We start from the raw sequence: 27,096 nt of genomic DNA, 5'->3' as shown, positions 1-27,096 counted from the left end.
TTCTACTAGACGAGTGGTGGGTTCTATACATTCGGGTGACCGAGTAGCCTTCGCGGACCCTCGAGTATAAATATATATCTGAGTCTAGCCCCATACGAGTGCTTGTGGTCCCCCTCACCTGAACTTTTTTTTTTGTTTTATCGAAGCTTTGAGACAGGGCACTCGTGTTACTTTTCTTTTCTTTCAGGATTTCTCCAAGATTTTTGAGGATTTTTTTTTCTTTTACTTGAGTCTTTTCTCGTTGATTTTCTCGAGTTTTCTGTCATGAGTCGTTGCTACACTCTTCTTCGGATTTCCTGGATGACGTTTCTTCCAGACTTCGTTTTTTGAGATACATTTAGACTTACTATACTTAAGGAACAACGGATCTCACGGGCGTACAGGTTTGTTTTACATTTTACAGTTCTTCATTTTCATATTTCTACCTGTTACTGTTTTTTCTGAACAGCATGTTATACTATTTCTGTTTCTACTTGCTACTGTACCGTACAACATGTTATACTATTCTTATTTCTGTCTGCTACTGTTCTTCCTGTGTAGCATGTTATACTATTCTTGTTTTTACCTGCTACCGTACCGTACAACATGTTATACTATTCCTGTTTCTACCTGTTACTGATATACATGCATCCTACTGTTTGTCCTGTATTGCACATTTTATATTATATAGTTTTAAACATGTCTTCTTTTTGTATAGGACGTTTAGGGGACTATTACTACACAGGATGTGTGGATGACTGCACCCGGACACTCTAGAAAACTTAAACTCGTCACGTCGAGGAGCTGGGAGCTAGCGCGGTGGGTAGCACGACCATCTTCAACAGCAGAATACGTCTCCCTCAGCTAAACCTTTCTTTTCCTAGAAATTAAACAACAAGCCATAAGATTTGGAGGTAGTCTGCTTAGCGCGACATAAATCCTCACTTTATCTGTTAGGCCTTTGCACAGCCAGACTGTGCAGTTTAAGCCCTAACTCGTTCTAGGTTCCGAGGTTGTCATCCGATACGACGTAAACCCTCATATCTTCTAGACGACTTGTGTGACCGTGTTACGCAAATATAAGCCATAATCAAATAAAATTGGCAAGATGAAACGCCTGAATAATTTCTTCTCAAAACTGAAGCCAAACCATAAGATAGTTTGAGAAGCCACCGAGGTTCGCCTCCGAATCTATGACCTCCCCCAGTTCTTCCTCATTTGGATTCCTCAAGAATGTTCTGAATTTGAGTCTTTCCCATTTGACACTCTTTGGTCCGATTTCATTGAAAAGTCCTATTCTTTTGACTTCTTTGAAGATAGTATTCCCTGATTTTTATCGAGAGTTTTCTTAAGTAACTTCAGTCATTTAAGATGTAATTAACTATAGAAGTTTGCCCTTATAGGAAGCTTTTTCGAACCCAGCCTAAAATAAACCCTATTTAATTCTTTGTATTAAATAGGGGAATTTGTCGACAAATAAAATGATTTTCGCAGACCAAACGGATGTCATATATTTTTTAGTTTATTTGATCGAGTCTCGTCCTCAAGTCTTGTGTTTATCCCTTGGGATAGATACAAGATTCGAGATAGAGCGCTCTTTCATTTAAACTGTGAAAAATATGAGGTCAGTTTGATTTCATATTTTTCTAAAATTATACATATATATGTAAATTAAACGTCCTTCTGAAGCGGGCGACGAAATTTCGATTCTGGTGACCGACAGCTTCTTACGAGCAACTCTCCACTACCTTTTCCGCGCCGACAATTATGCAAAACTTTTTGGCAGAAATGTTACTGATACCGAACCAAATAGGAAAATCAATGAAAAACTCAAAATAAACTTTTATTAATGTAGAGAGAGTGTTACAACACAACATAAGATAAAATAACGACACAAAACATAAATGACACAAGCAAACACCTCTAAGGTGCATTTCAAGCGTAGTAGAGGTTGGCTAGGTAGATCAGGATGGTTGGCATGGGTGGTAGCAACACAGGAATGCTTGTTAAAACGAGGGGAAGGTGCGATGTGAAACTGCAGAGACAACAATGATGGATGGTTGGGTAGTAGGTTTTGCTGCAGAACAACAATGATTGTGGTTGGGTTGAAGGCTGGGGAGGGGGGACAACAATGTTGGATTGTAGGAACAGGGTGGTTAAAGGCTGGGGTGACGTCCAAGGAGCTTGACAACAAGAGTAAGCACTTAGGGGAAGGGTGGTTGGGTGATGGGATGAAGGATGGGGAGGCCAGCCACTACTGGAGAGGGAGCAGGGATGGTAAAAAGGAAGGATACAACGCCACCTTGGAGTAGGATATAACCGGAGCACCACCATTTCCTCGGATATAGCCCTAGAATAGTGAAATCTCTTCACACGGGAAATCTGAAAGTAGAACATACCAAAAAGCAAACCCTAAACTCTGAAACAACAAATAAATATCTCCCACAGGAAGGAGGAGAGGGGCGGGCGATAGTCCTGCCTCGTGAAATTCTCTCCCCCCCAGGCCACTCGGCTTGGTTTTACCTTGGACTAGCGTCAATTGGCCTAGCCGATTCAATAGTAGGAATTCCCACTGCGGGAGACTTCGCTCCCGCTTCAGGGAGTCTGGTGCCATGTTAGTTTCCCGAGGTTGGGGAGCCCATTCTGCAGTGATGCTGGCCATGCGATGTCAATCGTGAGTCTCTGAAATACCCTCAGTCTTATTTGTCGTGTATCTAGAGCGGGTCTCTCAATCCTCTTGTCTGGTGTCATCACTAACACTAGTCCCACTGACGCAGCTCTGCTGGTAAGGGCTCTTGTGATCTCAAGCTCTGCCAAATGGAGTAGAATTATGTGCTTCCCATCCTTGATGAATGAATGTGTTCTTGAATCCATCATGCTGAGTCATCCAGTCAAACTACCACGGTTGTCCCAACAGAAAGTGGTACACATCCATAAGGACCACGTCACACTGCACCTATCATGCAGCTGGACTCCTATCGAAAATTCTACCAAGCACCTTTGGTCGATGCTGACCCAATTCTCCTTCATCCGCGTCAGTGAGTACGGCTGGGAATGCCTTTTCGTCGTAAGTCCCAATTTATCTACCATCTGAGTCAATGCCACTTTCTTGCTGCTAACATCGTCGATGATAAGACTGCATACATTTTTGTTCATTGCGTAGCAGGTGTAGAAAATGTTGCGGCGAAGCCACTGCGGATACCTCGTGTTCTTGGTCTGCAAAATCCGTGGAATCACAAGTGCTTCTCTCTTATCTGGTAGAAGATGATACACCTCATCCTATTCCTCAACTTTCTCCTCATCGCTAATCTCTTCCATGGAACCCTGATTTGTGGGTGTGACTACCCTGCTTGTGGGACAACTAGAGGCTATATGGTGGTAGTCGTGGCATTGATAACATTTCCTAGCTGCTACGGTGTTGGAGGAGCTACCTTTATTTTGTTTCTTCTCGCTCTGATCTGAAGAGCCACTCCCTTGCCCGACCTTGCTATGTTTGCCGGGGCACTTTTGTCACTCATGGTAACTGTAGGCGAATACCTGCCTGAAGGTTGCTTCCTGAAGGATGACTGTTGTTGGCGCTGCTTTTCCTGTCTTTACACCTTCAAGGCTAATATCTGGACATCTCCCGGCGTCTAGTGCGACTGTAGCTGCACCACATTGCTAATACTAGGCTTAAGACCCCAAGGTATTTGGCTACTGTATTCTTCTCTAGCTCTGTCAGATCACGCTTCATTTGCAAATGATCAAACTGCTCCGTGAACTCTTCTACCGATAGATCCCTCTGCTACAGGTAATGAAGCCTCAGAAACATGTTCTAGTTGTAATGGGATGAGAAATATTTCCTCTGCATTGCTTTCTTCATCTTCTCACATAAGGTAATCCTATCATTGCCCTTTCTTTTTCTCCGCCTCTGTCAATTCTCCCAGCACAGAGAAGCACTTTTCTTCAGCTTGATGGCTGATAATTTGACCCGGCTATCGTCTGACACATATTTATACTCGAAGATCCACTCAGCGACTTAAAACCAATCAATGAATTCGTAATGATACATACCTTCTTTGAACTCTAACATATCGACTTTGATGCCGAAGTCTCTGTCCACTCCAAATGTTACCTCTTCTCTGCGAGATTCTCTCCGAGAGAAATTCAAATATCCCTTTCTAGGCCTCCTCTGATACTGGATTTTGAAACGTCGCAGCCTATCTTCTTTATTGTTGAAATTATCCCTTTGAAAGGGATTCAAATTCTCATATCTTTCTCCTCTTTGACTCCTTAGATCTCAGTCAAAGGTAACTTCTACATGTGTAAACACTTCAATCTCTGCGAGCCTTTGTTGAAAGCGACGGAGCTCCCACCTTATTTCTTCCCTGGTAGGCTCTATCTCCTGGTATGGCCAGGGTTTAGGGATAGGAAGGAAAACTTTAGTGAAGATAGTGTTTGGGGAAATTGGAAGAGGTGGTTAAGGGTAGGAATGAAAAATTTTGGTAGAGGGGTAAGGTGGATGTTAGGAAACCCTAGGATAGAACTGGGTTGGGCTAGCTCTGGTACCAAATGATATTGAGCCAAGTAGGAAAAACAATGAAAAACTCAAAATAAACTTTTATTAATGTGGAGAGAGGGTTACAACACAACATAACAAAAAATAATAACACAAAACATAAACGACACAAGCAAATACCTCTAAGGTGTATTCCAAGGGTGTTCGAGGTCAGTTAGGTTGATCGGGATGGTTGGCAGGGGTGGTGACAACAAAGAAATGCTGGTGATAGCGAGGGAAAGGTACAGAACTGCAGGGACAACAATGATGGAGGGTTGGGAAGCAGATTTTGCTGCAAAACAACGGCGACCAGGTCTAGGATGAAGTCTAGGGAGGGATGCTAGACTGTAGGTACAGGGTGGTTGAAGGTTGGGGTGACATCCAGGGAGCTTGAGAACAAGAGTAAGCACTAGGGGGAAGGGTGGTTGGGTGTTGGGATGAAGGATGGGGAGGCCTGCGGTTGCTAAAGAGGGTAGGAGGAGTAGGGATGGTAAAAAGGAAGGATACAACGTCACTTGGAGTAGGATACAGCTGGAGCACCACCACCTCCTCAGATACAATCCTAGAACAAGGAAAACTCTCCACACAAGAAATCTGAAAGTAGAACACAGCCGAAAAACTAACCCCTAAACTTTGAAACAACAAATAAATATCTCTCAAATGAAGGAGAAGCAGAAAAGGAAGAAAGAGAGGGGCAGGCGGCAGTCCTGCCCATCAAATTCCCGCTGCCAGGGAGCTCAGTCTGGGTTTACCTTGGACCGGCCTCAATTGGGTCGGCCGTTTCAATAGCAGGAATTCTCGCTGCGGGAGACCCTGCTTCTGCATCTGGGAGTTCGCTCCTGCGTCAGTTACAATTGGACCGAGTGCCAATTTTCCTTTTTGATTTATTGTCTAATTATATGTTGTACCACGAACAATTTGTTCTTTTGATCCCAAGCAAGAGAACAAGATATTCACATGCGCTAATTTACCAGCAAAAGATATTTTGTCCCCAGAATGACCATATTCCCGTTGCAGCACATTTTGGTGCCAATGTTATGTTGAATTCTGTAATGAGTTTTCTTATTGCTTTGTTGTTTGCATTTTTTGTTGTGAATAAAATTTTTCTGATCCAATTCAATGACTGAAGCAAGATAAACTGAATCTTTCTTATTTCAAGGATTGCTTTGATTTTGTTACTTCCATCTCCTAATTTGCAAATTGCAGCTTGTGGGACTACACCAATGTTGTTATGAGTTTTCTCTGTGGGACCCACAATATGGAAGTTGGCTTGCCTCGCAAGCTTGATTGGATAGAAAAATTTGACATGGTTATTACGGGCAGGTGTGACTCTTTCTTTGATAATTTTGGTACCGGAATGTGCTTATATTTATGAGAAACCAATCACTTTTAAATGACCATTTTGTCATAACAAAGACACTTCACATTTTTACACTGTCGGATGTCATGCCAGGCTCACCATGTGGTTTGTCTCCTGTTTTTTCTTCTTCTTTAATAATTTCCACAATTTTCAGACATTGGCACAACATAAATATAAGTTGGAGATGCTTGGTGTGAACTATGCTACTCTTACTTTGTTATATTCAAAACAAATTTTTATAATTCTTTCTTCATAATACTCTCTTAAGATCATTTTTACTATACATATTTCTAAATTTTATGTTTTATGATATCTTCAAAATTGTTTTTTTTCTTGGAGTTTAATATTTCAGAAATTTTCATTCACACGCATTATTTTTTTTTTCTAGGTTTGTCGTGTCCTAAATATTTTTAAGGCTATTAAGGTTGCCATGGTTTTTGCTGTGTTAGTGCTCCATATCTATCAATGCTTATATGTTTGTGTGATGTGCTGATAGTGTTTTCTTAATATTTAATTTTATTTTGTCTATGCTCCTGCAGTTTTTGACTTAAGGTTGATGACCATGAGGGTAAAACTAGCTTTGGCTTTTTTTTATGCATTGTATCATTAAAAAACAAGCTCAGGAGTTTCATTTTGATTTAGCAGGTTATGTTTTAATAGGGTAAGTTTGAAATAAAAAAGATGGTTTTCTTGTGGAAATTGTTTTGTATGTGCACCACATCTCAGAGTTTACAATTTCTTCTAAAAGCAGAACCACAATTACTCTCATCCCAACATGGCCTCCTATAAATAAGAACTAAATCTCAGTTAACATGGATCTTATTTGTCCATTTCTTTTTAGTTGTGAGTTATCCTTGACTTGCCCTTGCAGAAAGTTAGAGTTTATGAAGTGATCCTATTTTCATTTTTCATGCGACTTCATTTCTTTTTAACATTACGCACTTTTTCTACCAATAGTAGTCTAAAATTAGCATGGTGGAGCTTATTGAATCTTTTTAGCTGCACAGTTCAAAACCTGGCTTTTTCCATGAAGAAAATAGGGCAAACCTATTTCAAGTTGATCCAGAAACTGGCATGCTACAAAATACTGAAAATGGGATTCCTATCCCTCAGGTCTGTGGAATTTATGCCACATGCTTTCGTAAACTCTCTTCTTTGATACTTTAACGTCTCCGTCTCCATGCTTGCCTTTTGATGTGCAAAAGATTGGAACTACTTTACATGGATCATCATCTAAGGAGTTAAGAAGGGGTAAAGTTTTTCAGGTATTCATTTTTTTTCCAGGCATTATCTCGGTATAATTAGAGCTTTTTCAACACATTTGCTTAGCTTGATTGGCTTGTCCAGGAGTTTGGAGCTTGAACCAACTGGTTGTGAGAAACCCTTCTTTTTTTTGGGTCCAACATTGATTTGATTGGTCGTTGAACGCTTAAATGTCTACTCTCAAATCACTGCCAATCTCTATTTATTGGAAGCTGGATCTGATACTTTATATTTGTTCTAATTTTCAACTCCTTTAGCTACTATATATATATATAAAGCGTCCACATTATAAAATAAATTGATGCCGTAGTTAACCCAAACTATAATTTAATAGCAAATATTATTACTTGAAGCAATTAAGTGGTTACAATGAATACATTTGAAAGGAAAAATATAACAACACGACACTCGAAAATCGGATACAACAACAAACACAACACAAATATCAAGCTAGTGTGGGATCTGGAGGAGTTGGTGGTGATCGGCGAGGGTTTGGCCCTCCAATGAGATAGCAAGGAGTAAGTCAAGGATGGAAGGCGCGGTGACAACAAAGGGTGTGGATGGCGGCAGTGAAGGGGAGGAGTTGCAACAAAGGGCAACAAGCTAGATGGAGAGGAATGGAAGGTTGGGTGGCTGGAACAGCAGAAAACAACTTGAAAAGGCTATTTCCGGGTGGCTGCAGCAACTGGGGAAGTCGGCGGAAGAGATGGGGGATGCGGGAAACAGCGTGACAGCAAGTTTGCGGCTGTTCGGGCTCGCAACAGAGAGGACAATTGGTTGGATTGGGGAAACTGCAGGGAAAACAACAAGATGCGATTGCAATAATGGAGGGTGGTAGGGAGCAACACGGGGAGGGTGTGGAAAGAGATATGGAAGATAAACACTACCTCGGGAGAGAGATGCAGTTGGAGCACCACCCAAACCCTCGAATACAACCCTCAAAGGGAGAAACGGACTCCGGTGGCTGTCTTGACAAAAATTCGAGCCAAAAACTGAATTCCAAACCTCAATACATGTGTGTGCGTGTGAGTACTAAAAAGGAATGAAGAATAGTAGGAAATAAAGCACAAGAAAAAAAAACGAGACTGTTTTGGTATGTTTCCCGCGATTGCGAAATCTCGTTGTACTGTAGCATCTATAGTACTGTGGTATTTTTTTTGGTGCCGGAAGCTACTGTTTTGGTCTGTTTCCTGCGATTGCTAAATCCCGCTGTACTGTAGCATATACAGTGCCACAGTACTTTTTTTTTTTGTGTCGGAAGCTCCCGCATCATAAATATGCATAGGAATTATGTAGGAATGTCATATTAAATGTGTAAGGCGAAAACATAATTTGTAGCCCTTAGCTTGTTGCCTAGTGATACTAGAATGTTAATAAATTTTTATCTCTTTTAAACCTTCCTAAAAAATTATCAATTCGAGCTTCAATGCTTTATTAACTATCATTTGAATTGAACAACTGCTAATATTTTGTTGCATCAATGTCCTTAACAATAGGAAGGTACCGATAATCTAACTCATGGAAGATGTATACCCAATATTCATGGATGCAATTGAGATTATGATATCCTTCTCCATGTTTAGTTCGGTAAGAGAGGACTGTCAAGTCTCTTATTCTATAATATCATCTAAAATTTGTTCCAAATTTTATGTGCATGCTTGCTTTGATGATGTGAAATTGCATCCATCACAAGTGGGAATAAGTTTTGATGATTTGTATGATCCATCTTATTTGTGATTTTTAGGATCAATAACAAATGATTTCCCCAATTCTGTATGAGCTTTGAAGTAAAAAGAGTATCTGTTCCCAAATATTTGTAAGAGGTTCATTATTAATTGTTGACCTCATTTTTTGTGAGGTCTAGTCTTCCTCTTAGGATTTAGGATTTAGCCTTAGGGACCTCCCTTCGACTATCTTAGAACCTTAGAAATGGGACCCGCCTTGTTCTAGAAATTAAACCTACTCCTGTACCATTTTGGAGTTTCGCGTGTGTGGTATCGACTTCTAGCACTTAGAAGGGTGAAACCAACATGAGGAAACCCAAAAGGGATTCCTATAGGACCTTTTGAGCCTTAGGGTGATCTTCTGCACAATCCGCACTCCCGCGCGCACAAACTTCGCAATTCGGAGAGCCAACACGTCCGATCGTCATAATTCACATCGCTTGCACTGTTACCCGTCGAAGACTCGAATGAAATTTTTGAAACAATCGATCGCGGGTCAATATTTTTGTGAAATTTGAATTTCGACGCGTTTTTGACCCGACCGTCGACGACGTCGTCCGAGCGACCCCGGATGACGAAACGGACTGCGCCAACGCGTCCGGAACGTCAATTTTGCCTAGGGAGGACACCTATTTTGTCGCATCGTCGTGAAAAATTTATATATATATATATATATACATTTTAAATAAAAAAATCCTTATTTTCTTTTTTAAAATACCTTAAAATATCTAATTCCTAAATCCCTAACTCACGCACGCCTCCCTCTCCCCAAACCCGCCCGCCTCTCCCTCTCTCGGTCGCGTGCCCTAGCTGAGCCTGGTTCTCCTCACGTGATGCGCTGGCTCGAGGTCCCATCGTCGTACACTCCCCGTGCTTCTGTCCCCACGCGAGCTGCTCCCCTGCGAAAAGCTTCCACCTACTCCCTCTGGCGCGCTCCGGCTTTCCCCTCCCACGCCTTTGCGATTCCTGTCGTCATCTCCCGCGCGACTCCCCGCGCGACTCTTGTCGCTTCTCTTGGCTTGGCTCACCGCCCAGGTAAGTGACAGTAACTTCTTCTTCTCCTTTGTGGCTATAAAAACCCCATTTGGGGAGTTCCTTAGGGCTGGCCAAATTTTTGCAAGGGGTGGAGGTGCTGTCAGATTTCTATTTGAATCACTTTGGTTGCCTCGGATTGTTGTTGAGGCTGTTTCTTGCTTCTTCTTGGTTGGCCGAAATTTTAAGGGGAGAAGGGAAGTGCTGCCATTTTCATTCTTTGATCCAAATCATAGGTAAAGGTTGGTTTGTGCTTTGTTTAGGCTAGGTTTTAGCATTCTTATTTGCACCTTTAATGTGCTTAGTGATTTTGATTATTGAAGAAAAAATTCTTCTTTCCTTTCCATGGTTCGATGTTTGGCTTATTCCATGTGAATTTTTTTTTTTTAGTCGTTTGTTACTCTTTTGGTTGGCCAAAATCCATGCTTGGGATGTTTGAGATTTTTATTGTTTTCATATGAAGTTTAAGGACTCTTTCTTGTACCTTTTAGTTTGCTCAACTCTTGGCTTAATTCGTGATAACATGCTCGAAAATCTGAAGTTTACTTAGCCTTTGAACTTGTTTTGTACATGTCTAAAATTTGAAATTTGTTTGTGGTTTTGAGTCCATCTCTACATGTTAAAGTTTGGAAGTTTTGGCTTGACTTGGAAGACACATCCACATGCTAGAAAATCTAAAATTTACGTAGCCTTTGAGCTTGCTTTGTACATGTCTAAAATTTGAAATTTATTTGCAGCTTTGTGTCCATCTCTACATGTTAAAGTTTGGAAGTTTTGGCTTGACTTGGAAGCCACCTCCACATGCTAGAAAATCTAAAATTTACGTAGCCTTTGAGCTTGCTTTGTACATGTCTAAAATTTGAAATTTATTTGCAGCTTTGTGTCCATCTCTACATGTTAAAGTTTGGAAGTTTTGGCTTGACTTGGAAGCCACCTCCACATGCTAGAAAATCTAAAATTTACGTAGCCTTTGAGCTTGCTTTGTACATGTCTAAAATTTGAAATTTATTTGCAGCTTTGTGTCCATCTCTACATGTTAAAGTTTGGAAGTTTTGGCTTGACTTGGAAGCCACCTCCACATGCTAGAAAATCTAAAATTTACGTAGCCTTTGAGCTTGCTTTGTACATGTCTAAAATTTGAAATTTATTTGCAGCTTTGTGTCCATCTCTACATGTTAAAGTTTGGAAGTTTTGGCTTGACTTGGAAGCCACCTCCACATGCTAGAAAATCTAAAATTTACGTAGCCTTTGAGCTTGCTTTGTACATGTCTAAAATTTGAAATTTATTTGCAGCTTTGTGTCCATCTCTACATGTTAAAGTTTGGAAGTTTTGGCTTGACTTGGAAGCCACCTCCACATGCTAGAAAATCTAAAATTTACGTAGCCTTTGAGCTTGCTTTGTACATGTCTAAAATTTGAAATTTATTTGCAGCTTTGTGTCCATCTCTACATGTTAAAGTTTGGAAGTTTTGGCTTGACTTGGAAGCCACCTCCACATGCTAGAAAATCTAAAATTTACGTAGCCTTTGAGCTTGCTTTGTACATGTCTAAAATTTGAAATTTATTTGCAGCTTTGTGTCCATCTCTACATGTTAAAGTTTGGAAGTTTTGGCTTGACTTGGAAGCCACCTCCACATGCTAGAAAATCTAAAATTTACGTAGCCTTTGAGCTTGCTTTGTACATGTCTAAAATTTGAAATTTATTTGCAGCTTTGTGTCCATCTCTACATGTTAAAGTTTGGAAGTTTTGGCTTGACTTGGAAGCCACCTCCACATGCTAGAAAATCTAAAATTTACGTAGCCTTTGAGCTTGCTTTGTACATGTCTAAAATTTGAAATTTATTTGCAGCTTTGTGTCCATCTCTACATGTTAAAGTTTGGAAGTTTTGGCTTGACTTGGAAGCCACCTCCACATGCTAGAAAATCTAAAATTTACGTAGCCTTTGAGCTTGCTTTGTACATGTCTAAAATTTGAAATTTATTTGCAGCTTTTTTGAATCATTTGAATGATTGTAGATGGATCAAACTTGTTACTTTGAGAGATTGGTGATGTTTTATACTCTCCTATGTATATCAAAACTTGTAGGGAATTGATTCGGGTTCGCCTTAGCCGTGAGCTTCTTTTGGTCTTGGGTTTGCCTTGAGCCGTAGGTTTCTTTTGGTCTTGAGGTTACTTTGGCCGAGGCCTTAGCTGTTGTTTCCTCTATTTTATTGACCCCGGACGTGAGTATTTATTTGGTTCTGCGGGAGGATTTCATGCTCATTCGACGTATAAGGCTATTTATTGATCTGAAAGTTGGGGGAATTTTGATTTCGGCATGAGTTTGGAAATATTAATGGTGGTTTCCCCGAGATCATTTTCTTTTGAAGATTGGGAGATTTTAAACCTCATTTTGGAAAAGCATTTGGTGGACTTGATCAATCCTACGTCTTTGGGGTTTGAGAAAATTAGCGCGAAGTGGCCCTTTATGTTTGTTAGGAAAGACCTTGGGCCCTACTTTTCCAGGTCTTTTCGATACGAGTTTTGAGAACTGATTCATTCTCCTTTTTGGTGCTTTAGATGGATCAATGCCTCCTCTCTCTCACCCCATTTTTGTTCTTTTCTTTCCTTTCTTCTTCGTTCGTTCTTTTTGATGCTTATGTCCGATACATAAGTGTCCACGTATAGCCTTTTGCTATACGTGAAACCATCAAACAAGGTCGCAAGTAGTCGTTTTGGGGCGTACGGTGTTGATGATAAAGGCACACCGAAGATAGAGCAAAAAGATGTCATATCCTATAACATCAAGATCCAGGCATTTGATGAATAATAGGATATGGTATCCTTCGCCGACATAAGTCTAGCGGGCGTTGGCTCGAACCTTCTCAGGTAATTGACAGTCCCACGCCCGACAGTGTAATCGACTCGTGAACAACAAAAATTTCTAAAAAAAAAGATAAGTTTTAATAAACCATTTTCAAACGAAAACATACTTTTCTACGAAACAAAATTGATAACTCTTCTTTGCATGTTTAAAATTTGTATGCATGTTAAAAAAAACATAAAACACACTTTAAAGCTGGTTGTCCACCTGACGAATACCCGTTTAGGCTGGGAAATAACCCTCTAAGTGAGGTCAAGACATCCTTTCTAGACGAGTGGCCCTAGTCCCATACGAGTGCTTGCGGTCCCCCTCATCCGAATTTTTTTTGTTTTATCGAAGCTTTGGGACAGGGCACTCGTGTTACTTTTCCTTTCTTTCGGGATTTCCCCAAGATTTTTTTGAGGATTTTCTTTTACTTGAGACTTTTTCGTTGATTCTCTCGAGTTTTCTGTCATGAGTCGTTGTTACACTCTTCTTCGGATTTCTTGGATGACGTTTTCTTCCAGACTTTGCTTTTGAGATGCATTTAGGCTTGCTATACTTAAGGAACATCGGATCTTACGGGCGTATAAGTTTGTTTTACATTTTTCAGTACTTTATTTTCCTGTTCCTACCTGCTACTATTCTTCCTGTACAGCATGTTATACCATTTTTGTTCCTACCTGCTACCGTACGGTACAACATGTTATATTATTCATGTTTCCACTTGCTACTGTTCTTCCTGTATAGCATGTTATATTGTTCATGTTTCTACCTGTTACTGTTTCACATGCATTCTACTGTTTGTTCCTGCATTACACATTTTATATTATATAGCTTTAAGCATGTTTTCTTTTTATATAGTATGTTTAGAGGACTATAACCATAGGGCCGTTTGATTTGACACCATAACTGGACACCCCAGAAAACTTAAACTCGTCACATCGGGGAGCTTGGAGCTAGCGCGGTGGGCAGCACAATCATCTTCAACAGCAGAACATGTCTTCCCCAGCAAAATCATTCTTTTCCTAGAAATTAAACAACAAGCCATAGGATTTCGATGTTGTTTGCCTAGCGCAACATAAATCCTCACTTTATCTGTTAGGCCTTTGCACAGTCAGACTGTGCAATTTAAGCCCTAACTCGTTCTAGGTTCCGAGGTTGTCGTCCGATACGACGTAAACCCTCATATCTTTCAGGCGATTTGTGTGACTATGTCACGTAAATATAAGTCATAATTAAATAAAATTGGCAAGATGAAACACTTGAATAATTTCTTCTCAAAACTGAAGCCAAATCATAGGATAGACCGAGAAGCTACCGAGGTTCGCCTCAGGATCCGTGGCCTCCCCTAGTTTCTCTTCATTTGGATTCTTCAACAATGTTCTAGATTCGAGTCTTTACCCTTTCACACATATTCATCCGATCTCGTTGAAAAGCCCTATCTGAAAAGCTGAAAAGCCCTATCCTTTTGACTTCTTTGAAGATAGTATTCTCTGATTTTTATCGAGAGTTTTCTTAAGTGACTTCGGTCATTTAAGATGTAATTAACTATAGGGGTTTGCCCTTATAGGAAGCTATTCTGAACCCAGCTTAAATAAACCCTATTTAATTCTTTGTATTAAATAGGGAAACTTGTTGGCAAATAAAACGGTTTCGCAGACCAAACGGATGTCATATATTTCTTAGTTTATTCGATCGAGTCCATCCTCAAGTTTTGTGTTTATCCCTGGGATAGATACAGGATTTGAGGTAGAGCACTCTTTCATTTAAACTGTGAAAAATATGAGGTCAGTTTGATTTCATATTTTTTTTAAAACTTATATATATGTATGTAAATTAAACGTCTTTCCGAAGCGGACGACGAGACTTCACTTCCAGCAACCGACAGCTTCTTATGGGCAACTACCCCCAAACTTTAATAACTTTATTTTTTAGCGCCGACACTAAGAAATACCTTCATATACAGCTTGTTAATAAAGATAGTCCTCCCTATCTTGAGGTATTCTTTAGGACTGAATTCTTTAGAACTTTGTCATTGACGAGTTATAATATTACAAACATCTAAGAGCTGCTAAAGATAGAACCTAGAGAATATATTTTAGACTGATTGAACTAGTTTAGCTTCAACCAAGGAAATGAAACCTAAATTGAGGGATAGGATATTCCATGAATGGGCTAGAGTGAGGTGACGGCTTTAAAATACTCACAAATATTGTAAGATTGTCTTGAGAGAAATATTGAGTAATATAGTTCGACCGATAATCTATTAATAATGAGATGAGGATTAAAGAATCCAGTAGATTATTCTCCAAACAGATACAAGTCTAACATAAATTTACAAATAGTCTCACTGTTGGGATGCCTCAGTTGAGAACTTGCCCGCTGTAGAAAAAGAGTGGAGTAGATAGCATAGAAAGCTTATACGCAGTGAAGTTGAGAGCTAGTTTACCAGAAAACGTGAAAGATTGTTGGTACTTTTGAGGATATAACCATGGTAAAAGAATAAGAGAAATATGGTAGACAAAGCTCTTTGAGAGCTTGGAGCCATCGAACCTCAACAACTGCGGAGAAGTACCAAGGACCACCAACTTCAGGAGAAATGGTAGCCATAGATGGTTAGATATCCAGAGAAAGAACCATAGAAGAAACTGCAGACATCAAGATCATTGGTGGCAAAGGAATATCCTAGTCAAGGGAAACAACTTGAGAAAAAGGCATTTATGAAGATGGTTTGGAGATTTAGGAATGAAGCATATTTAGGGAAGTGAGGAAGTTTGACAAAGGCTGGTAGTTATTTAACAAAAATTAAATGGTAGACAACCGTATTGAGCCAGCAAGGGCTTCACTCTAGGCGCCAAGAGGGAAGACTGAAGGGCCGCGAGCCCAACACAAAAAGGTGTTTTTATCTTTTAGAAGATGCTTGCTCCCTAACATCAGATGCAACATGCACATGAAAAAGCATAAAGGAAGACTAAGAGTGGGATCATCTCGCTCGAAAATGACCAACGATGCATGCAAATGGTCAAATCTGATCGCCCATAGGTCTTGACAAGTGAAACTGAGTCCAGAGAACATGATGAGTGCAATGGCCATGCCATAGATCAATCTATAAGTTATTCTCCAGAATACCTTTTTCATAGAATTGTGGTGATCTTTTAGGGTGCTCATTATTTCTCTCTAAATAATAGATAATATACATACATACATATCCATCCAACCATTTTATTGCAAATATATTTAAGAGTTATTTTGTAGGTTTATAGTTTTTTTTCATGAAATATAAGTGGAATATTTACTTACAGGAAAGGCAATTACTTTAACCTCTAGTATATTGCGTACATGGATTTAATTGGATTAATTTACTTAATTTTTTCCTAATATTTAATTTATTTTAAACAAATTATTTATAATGAAGATAAATTACTTTAAGCAAAAAAATGAAGTTTATTCAAATCAATATATGATGTATTCTTTCTGCCTGATGGTCAATAATGGGACATTCAAGTTAAATTTAAAGCTTTGGATGTGAGCAGGATACTGGTTTCAACATTTAAAATCAAAATCTTGCAAAACCAACTCATTTAAATTTTTTTTTCAACCTATTATTGATTTAGAAAGCATGTGCTCAACATTTTCAGGGCGGAAACGTTGCTCATCTTCATAAACTACTTGGAATAGAAGCAAGTTATCAGGTAATTAATGATTTTCTCATAATCTTGCCATGAACTAGGTTTTACCTCGCTTTAGTATGTATGGTGAAAATTTCTATTACTAGGTTTCAGATTGAGGATTTGAGTCATTAGGTTTTATGTTGAAGTTTTTTCTTTCTAATCCTAGCTAGCTTGTCATACTCCAGCAAGTGATTATTATTATTTAATTAGCAGTGTTTTTCTGTAACCTTTTGCACACATGGTGGATTGAGGCTACACTCAATGCACAAGGTAGGATTTATGCTACATATGGTGCATGGAGGCTACAGATGCGTTTATGCATGAAGGTAGGATTTATGCATGCAACCTTGTGTTTGCACTGCAGTGATGCCTCTTCTATGTATTAAAGCTGTGACTTTGGTCAGAGCGGAAGCAAGCTAAGTATAGCTCTTGGTAGTTTTGCCTATTTTTTTCTGTTTTTGAAATGCTTTAGATACCACATCTAGAATTCCCAGGATAGATAAAAATCATGCTTGAATGTCTTGAATGCAATCACTCATTGATTCGATCAAAGTATGACAAAAATTTGACAATGTGGATACAAATTTGAGTAAATCAGGCTTAGATAACTCGATTGCAATCAAAATTTCTCAAGCATCATTCTTTCACAAAATGAACTATGCTGAGATGTTTGAAACGTCTAGAATATTTACGATTGCTTCACGAAGGTGAAATGCAAAATTTGTTCCCATGAGAGGCAAAACACAATCAGAGGCCTGATAAAAATGAGGAATTGCATGATTCATTTTACACATTTGTTGATTGATTTTGTTTAAAAAAATAAAGAAAAAATCCTGCAGTTAATATAAGAAATTCATCTCTCAAATAAAAAAATTGAAGTTCTCAATTTTTGGTATACTTTATCACCGCTTCTTCAGATAGTAGTAGATTGTTGTCATACTTCTGTTTGACTACCATCTTCTTGTTATTTTTTGAAAATATTTATGACAGGGAGCTATTTTTTGCAGCGAAGTCTACAAATGTGTAGTAGTTGTAAGAAGTTGTTGCTCAACTTTAAAAAAAAAAATATTTATAATACCCACATAAGCTTTAAAAAAGTTATTTTTTCTATAACAACTTTGCAATCATCTTTATTAAATGTTACATTGCTAGTTGTCTCGAACTCTCAATCAAAGCTTAATATGCATGTTGTTATAGAAAAAAAGGACACGAGGACACGTACACGACACAATGTGACACTTATATTTTTAAAAAGATAGAACATGAATGCATGTCGAACAAAACATTATAATATAAAGGGATAATTAAACACACACCACCTAATTCTTTTCTATTTACATATCTAACACACATACTTTATTTTTTACATATATACCTCCCGAATCATTCATATCATATCGAAAATACGACCTTTAAAACTTTTGAAAGGTGAATACACCTTTTCATGTATAATTAAGGTGGCATATATGTAAAATTTGAAGTTTAGGTGTTGGATATGTAAATACATAAGAATTGAGTGGTATGTATGTAAATTTTCTTAATATAAATTATAAAAAATAGATAAAAATTAAATAAAAAAAACTTTACCTAATAATAAATAAGAGATAATAAGGAATTTAATAACATTAATTAAAAAATTTAAAGGATTTAGAAATATTATTTAGTTTATGGCATAGTAAAACTAAGCACTAACTATCTTATATTACATCAAGATAAGTTTCACTCACTTTTAAATAAAAAATTTGACTATTTTTTTCTTATATGATAATCTTAAAATATTTTAAAATTATTTTAATTAATTAATTTTGGACATGTGTGTTCAACATATGTCATTTTTTTTCAAAATATTATTTAAATGGGACACTTTTATGTCGTATCCAACACATGTTAGAGGCATGTCTGTGTTCGGCATTGCATTACTTTTTAATTAGAAGTGTTCATGCATAATAATTACTCCTTCCTGAGGACTCCAGTCCACTCTCTTTCTAATTGCTACCACCAATGCCAACTTTTCATTGTTCTCTCTCATCCATCCTTGCTTTCTGCTCATGGCTAAAACTCTTGATGACAAAAATAATATTGATTTAACTAAAATTTGTCGAATTCCTAGATTTATTATGTCTAGGATTCAAAGTAAATTAAGAAAAATGTTGATGCAAGATCTTCTCTAATATAGACATTCGGATGAATCCTATAAAGAACTAGGCCATGTGAGCTGACCCGCACAGTAGTTGTTCATCGAGCCGAGGAAGTTTTGGTAATGGCGTCATTTTACGGGCGATTCATCAGGATCTTCAGTATCTTCTCCGCTCCTTCGACAAGCCTTTTGAAGAAAGACGAAGTCCAGCGAACAGAGGCAACTCAGAATAATTTCAATGCACTCAAGGAAAAGGTGACCCAGACGCCAATCTTGGCATTACCAAAATTCAACTAGTCATCCTAGGTATAGTGTGATGTATCTGGTGTGGAAAAAGGAGCAGTGTTGAGGCATGGAGGTCAGCGAACAAGATTGACCTATCAGAGGCTACAATGTTTCTGCCACATTCAATGTCACGGACCTCACACCATACTACGAAAGCCCAAAAGCTTCGACGGATGAAATTGAAGCTCTTCCAATCCTGGGATATAACGCGGGGCTTGACCTGGCCCAACCAGCCCAACCGGTTCAGTAGCTTGACTTGGCTGAACCGACCCAATCAGTTCAACTGGGGTTTTGGTTTAGCAGAAGGCTGGAACGATCGACTATTTTAAGGGGCAGGAATTACCGTCCTCCTCCATCTCCTATTTTATTTTTGGCACTATTTATATTGTTTGTGTGTTAGGGTTCGGTTTTTGCTTTTTTTATTCAGATTTTCTGTTGTGAAGAGTCTATTCCCTATTTAGGTTGTATCTGAGGACAGGTGGTGACCCAACTATATCCTGCTCTGAGATGGTGGTTATCTTGTCAGTCTTTTGCTGCACCTCTCTTCCCTGCTACCGCCAAGCCATCCAACGCCGTCTCTGCTGCCACCAAATCCTTCGTGCATCTTTCCTATTGCGGCGAAACCTTCCTGCACCTTCCTTGTTGTCTCCTAGCCCTTCCCGCACCTTCCCTACGATCGCTAAGCCTTCCTACGCCCAACCTGTTGTCGCCAAGTCCCCTTGTACCTACCTTGCTTCCACCAATCTTCCCCTGCACCTAACCTGCTGTCGCATCCTCCCAGCACTACAGTTCCTTGCTGTCGTAGCCTCTCAAACCACCCCCACACTTGTTGTCCACCTAGAGTTCATCACCTTCGCCCTCGCCCTAGGGTCCCGTTTGTGTTCATGTCATTTTATTTCTGTATCTTTCTGAATTCTAACAATAATAAATCATATTTGCTTATTTTCAGCTTACTCTGGTGTATGAAATACAATTGTATTAGAAGCATTAACAAAAAATGGATCTCAAAAATGATGATTTGGAGAGAAAATGATCAAATTATTGGAAGTTTGAAAAAATATGAAGTTCAATTAATTTTATATCTTTTTGAATGGTTGAATTTATTGGGTTATTTATTGAAATTACATTTGAAACTAGACAAGAAACAAGATGAGATTCTTATTAATTTCCTATGTCTAAAAATTTTTTTCAAGTTTTATTCCAAGAGATGAAAACAAAAAGTTTGAATCTGTGACGCGGGGGCTGTGGAGGAACGACCGGTCCTCAAAGGGAGGGGGGTTGCCGCTCCTCCCTTTCCCTTCTCTCTTATTCCCCTTTTACATTCTTTGCATCTTCCTGATATAAGTATTTCTAAAATTAGAATTTTTGAATATTTGTATTCTTCTTTCCTAAATCTGAATTTCCATTATAATCCCCTTCCTTTCTTTCTTTCCTTGCACTTTCCTATTTTAAATCCTTTCCTAAAATCTAAATTTCTGGTTTTATTTTTGTTCCTTATTTTTAAATTCTTTTTTAAAATCTGAAATTTTGATTATATTTTTTTCCCCTTCCTTAGTTTAAGTGTTCCTTAAAATAAGTCCAACCTCTTTATAAATATAGGATGATGTGCTTAGAGTTAGGGGTCGGGTTTTGACATATGAATTCAGGTTTTATCTCAAAGTTTTCCCATTCGTGAGCTGTATCCGACATCGAAGAAGTGCTTCAGTTGTCCCTCATCCAAGGTGGTGATCGTGTCCAGGTCCAAGTGGTGCTTCAGATGTAGCTCGACTCCACCGAGATATTTATCTATCCCTCCACTGTTCTCACTGCTGTCCACCTGCTCCCCAGCCCTACGGCAGATTGCTGTCGCCCCTTACTTTTCCTACAGGCTGCCGCAACCCTGCAGCCACCAGCAGACCACCTCATCTCTTCTTCCAGTAGGCCATTGCCCCTCCGCCAACAGGCTGTCACAACCCTCGAGCCACCAACAGCTTCCTTGCAGGCCGTATTGTCTGATGCCCCTTCCAGATCCTATCTACCACAACCCAGTTGTTTCTTCCAGCTACGGTTCGACGCCTTGACGATCGTTGACTTGTTGTCCTACTCTTCCACAGTTGTCCAACATCTTTCTGGTCTTTACCGCAACCACCGATCTAGCACTGCCTCTTCGGACTTTCTCCTTGGCAGCTTGTTGTATCTCCTTTTGTCGAGTCTTTATTTGTAATCTTTTATTTTATGTTTTTGCTTTGTGTATTGTCTTTGATTCTTTTAAGTTTTCATTGTAATCTTGTTTAAGTCATTAGTAAAATTTTGTCTTGCATCATGATTTGGGTTAAACTCCGATATCAACTTGGCTGGAGTTTCATAAACACCTATTATTTTTTATGCTATTATGTAGGCATCTAACCATTGTTTGGGACGGAGGTATTGGTCTATTGCAGGACAAAGTTGAAAATCCTTGTAAATGCAATTGTTTGTAATGCCAATAAATACTATTAATTTAATAATCAGTTCATTGAATTTTTAAAATAAGAGGTACTAAGTCTCCAAATGTTTGTTAAAAAAAAGAAATGTGTTTGTTTCATAGTTTTTCTCTATTTTAGGAGAAAGATGCCTTACCCTGCTGAGAGATTATTTGAACAAATTTCTTCTAATCCTTACTCTTTAAGATTTAATTAATGATACTGCTATAAATACTTTTATTATCGATTCCATTTGAATGGTGACTCTGTACCTTCTAATATGCAGACTGTTACTTAAATTAATATGATGTAGAACAAAGTTCTTCCCGTTTAAATATTTTAATGATTATTTGTTTAATACGTCAATCATTCTCATACCAGGGATTATTCTTCTTGTGGCTTGGCATTTTCATGACAGTGCATATAATACATGCTCCTTATCAATACCTTGTGAACCTTGCAAAATGTTGTTACGATGCTTCATTCATGCTTACAGGTCCTTTATGTTGGAGACCACATTTATGGAGACATTTTGCGCAGCAAGAAAGCACTAGGTAATGGCTTATGAATTGTCTTCTTGACTCTTCTTTATTCAAAGCTCTGGTTCGTATTGTGAATAAATTTTCTCAATGAATTATTCCAGTTACAGTTTGGGCATTTAAATGATACTAAGTATTCATTGTTTAGATTTTCTTGTATGTGCACTTTCAAGATTTTTTACCTATGAAACACGGACACGACATGATACGATATGGGGATACAACATAATTAAAGAAAATTAGACACGACACTTCATGGAATCGTTTTTATATGTAATTAGTTATTGATGTAAAAAATCTATTTGTTTATTATTCTTTATTCAAAATATCACAATACAAATAACACTAGAATAAAATTTAAGTTCATAAATTTAATTTATATTATTTTACATAAAAATATGTCAGCATGAATCTCAAGGCAGATGAACGGCTCAGGAAGAATATGCAGATGATTGAACAGTTTCTTTGTCGATCATTTTTTAGCTGAATATTGACAAAAGAAGCATCTTGTTCGGACGATCGCCGGAAGGCACCGGGAGAAGCTCCAACAGAGCGGTAAATAGCTTTCAAGACGATCGACAAGGAACACTTTTTCAGACTAGATATCGATCGAGTCAAGGTTTATTTGACGATCCACAACTTTCATCGATCGAATCAGCCCCCGATCTTATTATATGCGAATAAATCTGTAATTACCTAAAAGTCCCCCTGAAAAGTTAATGATAAGGGGGCTAATATGTACTTTTGTAATGCTAAGACCTAATGTTATAAATAAGGGTCCTGGTCATGAATAACGGACACACACACACTTTCTCTCTCCTCTCAATCACTTATTAGCAAAATGTTCTATTCATTAGGTGTGTTTCTCAGACACTTTTGGATTCAACATCCTTCAAAGCGTGGTGAGCATGTAAACTTACCGTCAACAAGAAGAGAAGCTTAGCAACAGCAGCGGGGAGAGTCCAGTCAGAAGAACGTAGGAGAAACATCCTGCACTCAAGAGTTTATGGAAGAATTCATTCAACAAGGCCTGCAAGATTTGAGAATTTAGATCACCAACCGGATTTTAGGACAGTTCGTAGTACTTAGGGCGGTCTCTGTCTTAGCAACGACCCCGGATCTAAGAGAAGTTCCAACACGACAAGTAGCACTCAACCCCCTCAAGGGGAACCACCAACCAACAATGGAAGGAGGTTGATTACCTGTAGGAAAAGCTCGATGACGGTCTATACCATGACAGCGCCGGATTCGCCCTCGTGGAGGAGAGAAACTGACCAGATTGGACCGATGTACAAAGGCAGTCAAAAAATGCATTATCCCTATAGGTCTCCAGAGTTGAACATCCAGAGAAGTTCAAGATGCCAGTTTTAGAGCCATATAAAGGACGGTTGGATCCTAATGACCATCTCGCGTCGTTCGAATATGCCTGTTGAAAATTTTTTATGCCCTCAAGTGTAGGCTTTTCTTCATGATGTTGAGATCAATTGCATTAAGGTGGTTCGACGAATCATCTTTTTTGTAGAGTTCAAGAAACTCTGTCTATCACAGTTTGTCAGTGCTCCGAGGCCTAAGAAAAGCGCCTAATCCCTATGGAAAATGAAGCAGGGAGCCAACGAGAGCTTGCGGTTATTTATCGCGCGCTTCCAGAGTGAAACGCTAGACATCAAGGACTTGAAGCCCAACATAGCCCAGGCTGCACTGACACGAGTGAAGTTGAAGAGGTTTTGTTTCGACCTCAAATCCCAGTACAACAAAGCTTGGGAGGGCTGTTAGAAATGACCAACAAGTATATTGTCCCCTATGAGAATGCTTCTGAGCCCGTCGAACAGAGACACCGGAAGAAACCGCCACAAGACAACAAAGGACAACCCAACAAAGTGCACGACCGTTCAACCGCCCCCTCCATGAGTGTCACTCCGACAATCACTCCACCCGGCATCATAACTGTCAGAGGCGACAAACCAAGGCCCAGAACCATCGATCATCATACCATCTTGAACACCCCCAGTATAATCTTAGGGTCCCCCTGCAAAATCGCACTCAGGGTTTCCATGACAGAATTAGTGGACGCCATCCATGATAGGAGTTCTTTAGGAAAGCAACGCTGATGATGGTTGGGAGCTTTTCTTCGAGATAACTCGAGATAACAGAAAATATTGTAAGTACACAAAGATCACAGACACGATACAAAAGAATGCAGACACCTATGAAGCATGAGCAATGAGCTGATAAATGAGGGGAAGTTGAAAGAATTTGTCGCCTCTAGAGCCGCAACCCAAAGGCATGGCAAAGCTCCGGTGGGAGGAACGTTCGACATGTCCATCGGCACTAACGTCATTCACATTGTGGGGTATGTGCCCGCAATCTTTAGAGGAAGCGAACCACTAAGGAGGATAAGCCGGAAGAGACAGCAAACGGGGAACTCTGCACCACGGCCTTTGTCTCGAAACCCTAGGGCTATTTGCTTATTTATTTCACCGACGAGGATCTTCCCCCAAAGGGAAATCCATATAATGACGTCATTGTAGTAACAGTGATAATCAACAATTATCAAGTAGGAATCGTTCTCATTGATACAGAGAATTTTGTAAATGTAGTATTTGAGTAGGTATTCGACAAAATGAGCCTCAATGTCGATTGGATGACTACGTTGTCTGGTCTGCTCTATGGATCCTCGGGCGAAAGGAAGGAAGTGCTGGGAGTGGTCGACCTCCCGGTAAGTTGGGGAGAAAACGAGAAACAATTTATGCTCACGGAAGATTTCCTTATGGTGGATTCACCCCTAATGTACAACGCTATATTCGACGGACTGCTGTTGAACAATTTCATAGCAGTGGTCTCTACTTTCCATGTTGTTGTCAAGTTTCCTGGAGATGGAGAAATTATCACGGTCAGGGGGACCTGGAGCAGTCTCGGGTCTGCTCCCTGCGAGCCATAAGCAACATAAAGCACGATTCTTTGGACATCCAAACGTAAGGAAGGTGGTCGTGAGACCAACGAGACAACCATGAGGTTCCTGCATCGAAGGAGAACAAGGTTGATGTTTTTTGATAAGTGAAGCTTTTGATGCAGGTCACAGTAAGTTGTTGATCCAAACCCTCCTAGAAAATCGAGATGTTTTCGCGTGGACGACCGCTGAGATGTTGGATGTGTCGATCGACGTCGTTTGCCACAAATCGAACGTCGATCCATCAGCTGGGCCCATGAAGCAGAAGATCAAAAGCTCTGCCATTACGTTGGCGGGACCGATTCGAGAGGAAGTACAAAAGCTGGAGGAGGCAAGGTACATTCGAGAAGTCTAATACCCCACCTGAGTCTCCAATGTGGTGATAGTGCAGAAGGCCAATGGAAAATTGAGGATGTGCCTGGACTTCACCAACCTGAACTCTGCTTGCCCAAAGGACTCTTACCCTCTACCAAGAACCGATGCTCTGGTGGATTCGGTGGTCTGCCACTCAGTCCTAAGTTTCCTCGACACATTATCCAGGCACCATTATATCAATATGCACCCAGCTGACGCGAAAATGACCGCTTTTATTACTTGTGAGGGAGTTTTTTGTTGCAATGTAATGCCCTTTGGGCTTAAAAATGCCAGGGAGACTTACCAACGCCTCATGAATGTAAATTTTGCTAATAACAAAGGAACACTGAGGTGTATGTCAATGATGTACTGGTTAAGAGTTGGCCGGTCGGACAATATATTGAGATCTAAAAGAAACCTTTCTAACAGTTGAAAAGTATAACAAAAAACTAAACCTACTGAAGTGCACCTTTGCGGCCGCGACTGGCAAATTCCTGAGTTATTTGCTAACCCGAAAAAGACTCAAGCACTCCTCGATATGTCACCCCTAAAAACACCAAGGAAATTTAGAACTAACCAGTCGAATCGCAGGTTTGAGTAGGTTCATCTCCAAGTAAGGTGATAACTGCGCCCCATGCTTCAAAGTACTCAAGAGAGCCAAATGCTTCAAATGAACATCTGAGTTTGAAGAGGCCTTCAGGAACCTCAAGCAATTACTTGCCTCTCCCCTCCTTCAGAGTCCGAAACCAAAGAAAAGTTTTATCTTTACCTCGGAGTCGGCCCTGAAGCTGTCACTTCAGACTTGGTCAGAGAAGAAGTCGAAAAGCAGCATCCAATGTACTACAATAACCGGGTCCTCAAAGGCTCCGAACTCCGGTATCCAATAATGAAGAAACTGACCTTTGCCTTGGTTAACCATATTTTCAGGTACACCCCATTCAAGTCACCAGGTCAGAGCATTCTGGTCGACTACTCGAATGGATCGTGGAACTCAGCGAGTTTGACATCTCCTATATCCCACGAACGGCGATAAAGGCAAAAGCTGTTGCAGCTTTCTCCGAATCGAGAGGAAAAAATGAGTACTGGCGATCGACAGATCGAACTCGATGCTGTTCTTCGATGGGGCATCCGGCCAAGTAGGTGCTGGACTTGGAGTTTTCTTGTGCATTCCTGCGGGGGAAAGCGTCTACCACTCAATCGACTAAATTTTCCATTGACTAACAACCAAGTGGAATATGAAGCTTTGATTGCAGGACTTCGTCTAGCCTCGGAGATGGGAGTCCTCCATACCATGGTAAAGGCCGATTTGCAACTCATAGTGAACCAGATCAACAGGGAATTTGAAACTAGGGACGAGACTATGGTGAAGTACCTAAAGAAGGTGAAGACGGAGATTGGTCGATTTACCAGTTTCAAAATCGAACATGTCCGAAGGGAGGAAAATCAAGTTGTTGACCTTCTATCCCAGAGCCTTCATCTAGAAGAACGACTACCTATAAAGCTCGGTCGACCCTCGATCGGAGAACTACTAGCAATGGAGATACATCAGAAGAAGAAGAAAAGTTGGACGAGCTCATACATCTGATACCTTAGCACGTGGGAGATCGGCGAAGAATTCACCAATCGCAGGAGATTCAAATATAAAGCTGATCAATATGTAATAGTCGAATGAAAACTCTTCATGAAGCCGGCCACGTACCTAAAGTGCATTGGGGAAGACAAGGTTGAAAACATACTTCCAGAAGTTCATGGCAGGGAGTGTGGGAGTCATTACGGAGGAAATACGCTAACTCACCGAATTCAGCGACAATGTTACTTCTGGCCGAACTTGCTCAACATCGAGAAATATTCTCGAAGGTTTACGCAATGTCAGAATTGCTGACCATTGCACCATCAATCGGTCCAATAACTTCACCCGATTGTCAATCCTTGGTTGTTCTCCATGCGGGGTTTCGACATCCCAGAACCTCCCCCCCCCCCC

The 27,096-nt window shown here is 39.8% G+C and overlaps 1 protein-coding gene across 8 annotated transcripts in view; it reads left to right on the top strand.

The window, feature by feature from the left end:
- Nucleotides 1-27,096, top strand: part of LOC110024995 (cytosolic purine 5'-nucleotidase) — a 139,522-nt gene that overhangs the window by 61,725 nt on the left and 50,701 nt on the right. For 6 of the 8 annotated variants that reach the window (XR_002294069.1, XM_020725221.1, XM_020725219.1 and 3 more), the window contains 5 exons: nucleotides 5,723-5,839; nucleotides 6,884-6,989; nucleotides 7,082-7,141; nucleotides 16,380-16,433; nucleotides 21,772-21,829. Coding sequence is in view for 7 of the 8 variants with exons in the window: in XM_020725221.1 (XP_020580880.1) it covers nucleotides 5,723-5,839; nucleotides 6,884-6,989; nucleotides 7,082-7,141; nucleotides 16,380-16,433; nucleotides 21,772-21,829 (395 nt within the window). In the remaining variant the exon portion in view is untranslated. The remainder of the gene's footprint in view (nucleotides 1-5,722; nucleotides 5,840-6,883; nucleotides 6,990-7,081; nucleotides 7,142-16,379; nucleotides 16,434-21,771; nucleotides 21,830-27,096) is intronic. The other 2 variants (XM_020725222.1, XM_020725220.1) reach the window with 2 other exon arrangements.

Source organism: Phalaenopsis equestris, unplaced genomic scaffold (genome assembly GCF_001263595.1).
Source record: "Phalaenopsis equestris unplaced genomic scaffold, ASM126359v1 Scaffold000287, whole genome shotgun sequence".
NCBI classification, from domain to species: Eukaryota; Viridiplantae; Streptophyta; class Magnoliopsida; order Asparagales; family Orchidaceae; genus Phalaenopsis; species Phalaenopsis equestris.
Note: the sequence above shows the minus strand (reverse complement) of the source record. Positions and strands in the feature narration are given on the sequence as shown.